Source organism: Zalophus californianus, chromosome 6, assembly GCF_009762305.2.
Source record: "Zalophus californianus isolate mZalCal1 chromosome 6, mZalCal1.pri.v2, whole genome shotgun sequence".
Taxonomy (NCBI): domain Eukaryota; kingdom Metazoa; phylum Chordata; class Mammalia; order Carnivora; family Otariidae; genus Zalophus; species Zalophus californianus.
The window spans coordinates 91,275,205-91,283,343 of NC_045600.1; the positions used below are offsets into that span (position 1 = coordinate 91,275,205).

Consider the following 8,139-nt stretch of genomic DNA (forward strand, 5'->3'; position numbering starts at 1 on the left):
TAGAAAACCATGTATTAGAGAAAAGTAGAATTGTGAATTCCTGAAATCCTACCAATTTGATACCTGTATCACAGTATATCCTCTCTTCTTTCAGTGATTAACACTACAAATTAATTGAAGCGAATTACTTTAAGAGCATTAAAATTGGTGCTACTTGGCATTAAATGCCCTAATTTAGGATTTACTCAGCTTCTAATTCTCCAGTGGATTATTCGATTTTCTAGTATGAAAAGCTGGGACAGTCTCTCCACAATCAGTAATTTTACTCTATGGTGGATACACATACAATCCCCATGCAAGCCCAGAAGCGGGCTTAGGGCCATTTAAATAGGGAATTCTAGGAGGGGACACAAGTTAAGCATGTCCCCTTGGCCCTGGATACTCTTCCCCAAGGGGATGGATGTAGTGGGAGGAAAGCCCAGTTCTGAGGATGATACCAAACATAAAACACAGAGCCCAGCCAGTATTTTATGCCCAATAAGAGTCTACTTCCTTATATTATGCAGCCATCAAAAGGAATGAAATCTTGCCATTTGCAATGATGTAGATAGAACTGGAGGGTATTATGCTGAGCGAAATAAGTCAATCAGAGAAAGACATGTATCATATGATCTCCCTGATATGAGGAATTCTTAATCTCAGGAAACAAACTGAGGGTTGCTGGAGTGGTGGGGGGTGGGAGGGATGGGGTGCCTGGGTGATAGACATTGGGGAGGTATGTGCTACGGTGAGTGTTGTGAAGTGTGTAAGACTGTTGAATCACAGACCTGTACCTCTGAAACAAATGATACATTATATGTTAAAAAATAAAAAAGAAGATAGTAGGAAGGGAAAAATGAAGGGGGGCAATTCAGAGGGGGAGATGAACCATGAGAGACGATGGACTCTGAGAAACAAACTGAGGGTTCTAGAGGGGCAGGTGGTGGGGGGATGGGTTAGCCTGGTGATGGGTATTAAAGAGGGCACGTACTGAATGGAGCACTGGGTGTTATATGCAAACAATGAATCAGGGAACACTACATCAAAAACTAATGATGTAATGTATGGTGATTAACATAATAAAATTTTTAAAAAAAGAGTCCACTTCCTTCTTTATTCAGAGTCCCACTATCACATATCAGTTTTGCAAATATATATTGAGCTCAGATTCTTTATAATTGCTTATGAGTCTGTGATGGGGGCGGGGCTTGGTTCAAGGTCACTGTCCTCGTATTTAAAATCAATGTCCTCCAACTTAATTCCAACATAAGGAAGCAAAGCAATATTACACAAAAAGATAACAAGCAGATGCACAGCATGAGGAAGCACAAGATTAACTGACAAAAGGGTAGCATGCAAGGAATACTCAACTGTTTCTGGTAAATGGATGGTAGGAAAAAACATTTCAAAAAAAGCAGAAGAGAACAAAAATTCAGAGGAAAGAATCCCATGCTAAGGATGCTCAGAAGCTTTTGCAAAGGAGGAGAACTGTGACCTGGGCCTTAGAAGATTCATAATAGAACCAGCTACACAATTTGTAGAGCCCAGTGCAAAATGAAAATACAGGACCCCTTGTTTAAAAATTACTGATAATTTCTACATGGCAACAGCAGATCAGTAAGCCAAGTATGAGGCCCTTCTGAGTGGGGAACCTGTATAATTGCACAGGTCACACACCTGTGAAGCCAGCTCCATCCATAAGCTATGTTGAGAGAACATGAGCAAAGGTAAGACAACAAAGGGACCAAACTACCTGAAAAATTATGTTTTCTTTTTTAAAAATTAATATTTGAAATATGGAGAACTTGCAAGCCCATGACAGCCTCCAGAAGCACTATCTTACCTCTCATCAGAAACTGTACCAATGGTTGAGAAATCATAATCTAGAAAGTAGAGGGCAATATAACTGGGCCCCAGATGCAAAACCCCCAAATACAAATTCCACAAGGAGAATAAAAATTTCTGAAAGAATTCCCAGCAAAATATAAGAAATATATTAAGATAACAATGATTAGCAACTTTGCCTAATTTTGTTATAGTATCTTACCCATAGTACTAGAGTATTCATCAGCCTATCAATGCTTGTCCTCTTAAACTTTGTCTTACCACTGTTCTGCATTAATTTAGTGTCAGGACCTGCCAAAATAAAATTAAATAGCAACCTTAAAATGATTTGATAATGTACTACTATCATTATTATTATTTCTTACCATGTCAAATGTTCCTGAAAAGAGAACAGTATGTTTTTCAAAATAATTTAACTTTTATTAAGAACAGGGGTCATTTTTAAGTTGTATACGATTCTCAACTGGTAGCTTAATAACAACCCTGGAGACTGCAAGAGAATTGGTCTCCTTGGAATAGGACAAATCCAGACAGACCTGTGGCTGAAAGGTTTGAGAAATGCTATTTTTCAAAAAGCTGCGTATGGATGTGCTTGGAGTTGAAGGAGTGAAAGGTAACAAGGTCAATCCAAGTGAGGAATAATTTGACATGTTAAAAAGAATGCAGTAATAAACACAACTCAGAACACTGAGATCAAAAATGGAAAGTTAAAATCAGAAATCAAATTTTGGATGTTTCCCAAAAAGATCTAGGGTGCCTTTATGGAGAAACTAGAATAAATGCAAACAAGACATCAGCAAGTAAGCTAAATCTTTATTGTGTATTGCACATTGTGCATATAATATACACTTTTTGTAAGGGCAGGAATTGAATCTTATATTAGCTTTATTTCAGGTAAATACATTCTCTCATATTTACCAAGTCCCTTGTTCAAGTAATTCTAAGAATTATTATTAACTGCCTTAGAGGTATATAACTAGATGATTAACAAAAGAGAATATTAAAATATATTGCTAAGGAAATTCCGTGTAGACACGGAAGATGTTAATGGAAGCAATTAAGCATTAATTATATCTAATTCCCCTAGCGTTCCTCTCCACATCATCTTCCCATTACGTCATCAATCCATGTAGCCATTTAATATAGGAGAGAGGGGAATTGAAAGAATTAAAGGGGAGGCACACATAAAATTTTACGCCACCCTAAAAGTCAGGGAAGAATGAGCACATCCTTAGAAGACTTTCATTTACTTAAAATACAAATGGAAACAAAGATTGGGGTCTCATAAAATTCAGTCTGAAGTTGGACACTGTACCCCACTGTCCTATTCCCAACTACTGCTGTGTAAATGAGACCACCCACATTTTCTCGGAATTGTTTATTAAAATCATATGGACACTGAGGGTGGGAAGCATTTCTTGTAAAGATCACAAAGAGCAAATAAAGTTTGTGATTAGCAAAAGCTGAAAAACTGACAGACCCCAGTTTTGTGCTAAAATTTTACATTTCTTAGGCATACATACACACACAGAGCAGCAGAGAATACACCTAAGAGGTTTTTAAGTATTTATCTAAATATATCTACAGATGCTGATTCACACATCTCTTCTTCTACTCATATCTTCCACTCTTCCAGACAGATCTTGAAAGAATTTCTTTACTCAGCAGCCTCTGTTTTCTCAGCTCCTACTCATTACTCAACCTAGTTTCAGATCTAGTGTTATCATCAATACCCTCACCTATCAGCAGCCGTTGACACTTTGACTATTCCATCCTTTTGAAACACACTCTTCCCTTAGCTTCTGTATTACAATGGTCTCCTGCTTTTCTTCCTACCTCTTTGTTAACTCCTTCTTTGTCTTCCATGATGCTCACCCCTCTCTACACCGCCACTAACCACCAGGATTCCTTAACACTTGGGTGTAACCTATCTTGTCTTCTTTCTGAATCCACCTTCCCTGGGAAATCTCATCTAAGACCACAGCTCCAATTATCATCTATAGACCAAATGTAAATCTCCAGCTCAGACTGCTCCTCTGAGATCTAAACCCACACATTTAATTCTCTAAGGAATCTTCACCTGGATTCTTCTAAGGCTCCTCAAGCAGCCCTGGTCCAGCCCCACTTGTGACCTTCCCCTGGGGTTCCTTATGTCAGTGAATGGCACCACCATCCATCCAATTGTGAAAGCTGAGAGAAGCCTAGGAGTCTATCTCCATAACTCCCACCTTAGTCCAAAGTACCATCATCTCTCAACTGGACTATGGTAAAAGCTTAGTAATTTTGTCTCCTGCATCCATTCTGCTCCCAGCTTTAATGAAGATTTTTATCCTCCCCAACCCCAATGATATACTCTTTCAAGGACCTGCTATTTACCAACTTTATAAATACTATGGGCAATAATGAGCTTTTCAGATTTCACACACACACACACACACACACCATCTGTTTGGAAAACTTTACAATGGTTTCCCAATGCTCTTAGGATAAAGACCAAAGTTCTGGATACAGACCACAAGGTTCTGTATGGTCCAGATCCTATCCACATCTCCAGTCACATGTCTATCTATATCCTCCATGTTCTCCATATTCAACACTGGCCTTCTTAAGTTTTTTTTACCTCACCATTCTCAGTCCTGCCACAGGGCCTTTGTCCACAATGTGACTTTTAAGTAGCTTGCTCTTTCTCTTCATATTCTTCCATTATATACTCTTGTGAGTCCATGTTCTTTTTTTTCCAGAGCACTTATCTCAGTTTGAGGTTATAGATTCATTCTGACAATTATCTGAGATTAAGTTCTCTTACTCCTACCAGAGTCAAAACCACATGAGTGAATGGACTGCATTTGTCTTTGCTGACATTCTTAATCGGAAATGAATAAGAAGTATAGTGCCTGCCACATAGTAGGCACTCAATAAATAACCGTTTGATGAATTTATTAAGTACCTGCTATGTTTCAGGTGATGTGCATATGTACTTTTCATCTATTATCTCAGTTAATGCTTAAAACAATGGGTATTAAGGAGGGCACGTATTGCATGGAGCACTGGGTGTTATACGCAAACAATGAACCATGGAACACTACATCAAAACTAATGATGTACTGTACGGTAACTAACATAATAAAACAAACAATTGGACAAAAAATAAATAAAACAATCCAATTAATTAGGTATTATTACCCTTAATTCACTAATAATGAAACAAGCTTAAAGTATTTAAGTAACTTGCCTGAGATTTCTTGTCTAGTAAGTATCAGAACCAGAATTCAAACCCAGACATATCTAACTTGGAAGCTCTTTGCTCTTCACCACTGTTTTTAAAACTATATGAAATACTTCATTAGTTCATTAATTCACTGACTCATTCAATCAATGTGTATTTAAGACTGACTCATTCAGATTCCAAACAGGAAATAGATGATGCACTGAACAAGGATAACTGGAGAAAAAAAATTTTTTTTTCTAAAATGACTCTTTACAAAAGTGTGGGTGGGGGTGTAGGAGAAGCAAAAGGTTCATGGTAACCAAAGACTTAGAAGCAATCAGGATGTTTCTCTAAGCTAGAAGGGAGTGGTTACTGGAGCCTAAAGGACAGTATAGAGTTTGCAGCCTTTAAGAAAGAGTGACTTTGGGTGCCTGGGTGGCTCAGTTGGTTAAGCGACTGCCTTTGGCTCAGGTCATGATCCCGCGGTCCCGGGATCAAGTCCCACATCGGGCTCCCTGCTCAGCGGGGAGCCTGCTTCTCCCTCTGACCCTCTTCCCTCTCGTGCTCTCTCTCATTCTCTCTCTCTCAAATAAATAAATAAAATCTTAAAAAAAAAAAAAAAAAGAGTGACTTTAGGTTGAGGGACATAGCCAGCCTGAAGTGACTACTTAGGGAGGAAGTCTGGGGGAATAAATACCTTGACCTCAGTCTTCTTTCTCCCTTTGATCTCTTTCCATGGATCCCCAGTGACAGAGCCTAATTAGAAGCCAAAATTCAAGGAAACCTATTAGTGTAAACCATACAAATCAGCCTCCCAAGGCAGAAAGAAGAGTGGAAAAACGTGACAGTAGATCTGGAGGGGCAAATGGAAGACATCTAGGAAAAAAATCTGTGTACCAAAATGGTGCTGGATTCCTTAAATGGATTCCTTAAATGAATAAGACTCCTCCACTCAGAAACAAGATTTCCAGCTCTCTTGAGTGGAAGAAAAGTTATTACCAGGGAGGCATGGCCTAGCTGTTAATGTATATTAGAGCCCCATAAATTATAGGTTTGTAAAGTAAACCATGTCTGTGCCAACTATATTCTTTACACAATCTTTAGTGATAGTTATAACCAGAGTAATATAGAAAGAATAGTTAATAATTCATTTGGATAACTTTCATAAGATCTAAGGGTTCACCTGGAACTAGTTCCCCAAATTAGATTTCTTAAGACTTGGGGGTTCTGAGACACTCATCTGTTCAAATCTGACATTGACCAAACCAACCATTCCTCCACCTGTCACTATTCTAGCTAAGCTTTCTATTAACATTCATGCCCAGACTAAAGTCAATGCAGGCATTCTCAGCTTTACAAATATCTGCCCCATGAAGAAGATCTAACCCATAGCACAAAAAGAAGAGGATACTGCCCCACTCCCACCTACCAAGATCCAAAGAGCATTACATCAGACCAAACCTCAGTCTATGGGGCAGGCAGTGCAGTCAGAATTGATGCTGGATGGAAGAAGCAGGGAAGGAAGGAGAGTAACATTTGTCAAGCATCCTCTGCCATATGCATTGTCTCCCTGAGCCTTTAGAGTGACTCTCTAATGTACTCATTACCCCCATGTTACAGCAGAAGAAACTAAAGCTTGGGAAGTTGAAGTAACCACGACTTAACATCCTACAGCTGGTAAACAAATCTGAACCCAGCTCTGTCCAATTCTAATTCTGTGAACTTCCTGTTATACTTCTCGGGGGGAGACCTGTTCAATTTACCACCCCACTTCATTCTATGTAGGCGCATTTTCCCAGAGCAAAACTTATGGAGAAAAACTTGGCCCCTGAGTGGCTCACACAGCTGTCCTAGCATTACATGCTGTAATTGAACCATAGTCCTGAATTAGTCATTCCAAACAAGTTCACAAAAATGCAAACACAACGTTGGGCTATAGCCCATTCTGGGAATGAAGCCCCCCAACTTCTGTGATGACAGGGAGCAAACCAGGAGGGCCCTTCCCACTAAAGAAGCTTCAAGAAATCTCCCTCTCATTATGTGGGAAGATAAAGGAGGGTAATATATGAGCCTAGCTCTTTCTCTTAATGCAAGAAAGATGCAAATAAGAAAATATGCGATCACAGGTTCATTTCCCCAACAAATAAAAGCATCTGATGAGCGAATTATGAAAGCAGATTTGTCCCCAGATAAAAGCCCATATACTGCCATACTTCTAGGGATTTCTCAAGTCCTTACAATGGCAATACCCCAAGCAGCAAGAGCCTTGCTAACACCCACAGCTGAGAGTATTTAGGAGGAATTGGGAGGACTTTTCTAGGTTTGGAACACTTTTGAGTCTTTAATAAACATTTGTTGTTGTTGAGGAAAGTCAGTTAGGAAAAACATTCCAATTTTGATTGCACATATAGTCAATGGACCCAAAAACACATCTTAATTTGATGTCATAATAAACAGGATTTTTAAAAATCAAGGGCTGGCAATGGAAGCCATGAGTACAATTTGAGTGGCTTTATGTAATGGGGCTACTGTAAGCTTCCTTAGCAGGAGAATGCCACCTTGGGCCTGTAGAGATAAAGTCAAGACAGGAAAAGTGTCCAGTAGGAAGAGTTAAGAGGCACTTTCCCTCCCTCCCTACCTCCCGCCCCCATCTCTGTCATGCACAGTCTTTCCAGGCCCCACTGTCCTGCTGACAAATGGTAGAAGAAGCTACAGAGTATAAGCAGAAATGATTGCAGGATCTCCAAGAAAGCTCTTCCAAAAGGATTGCTTGACCTTGCAAACTACAAAATTAACAGCAGAGCAGGGTTGGGGGGGGGGGACTTGTTTCACACTCTTCCCCCACTTTAAAGGCTGGTGGATTAATATATAAAATGATGGGAATGATTGAGATGAAGTTAAAGAAAGAGAAATTAAACAGTATCTAGCACCCACTGAGCAATTAAAGCCCAAGCACCCCTTAAGAATGAGTTCACGATGCCAGTGGTTCCTCACACAGGGGAGCCCCGCCCAGACTAACCCTCTGCAGTCAACCCGGAGCAGCATCTTTTGTAGAACAAAAGCACCTTCCTCATCCAACCTGAAGAGGTGCAGACTGCCCATGCACA

The 8,139-nt window shown here is 39.6% G+C and overlaps 1 protein-coding gene across 3 annotated transcripts in view; it reads right to left on the reverse strand.

The window, feature by feature from the left end:
• ATP8B4 (ATPase phospholipid transporting 8B4 (putative)) overlaps nt 1-8,139 on the reverse strand; it is a 288,632-nt gene that overhangs the window by 109,398 nt on the left and 171,095 nt on the right. For all 3 annotated transcript variants that reach the window (XM_027572559.2, XM_027572558.2, XM_027572557.1), the window contains one exon: nt 2,027-2,115. In XM_027572559.2, the coding sequence (XP_027428360.1) occupies nt 2,027-2,115 (89 nt within the window). The remainder of the gene's footprint in view (nt 1-2,026; nt 2,116-8,139) is intronic.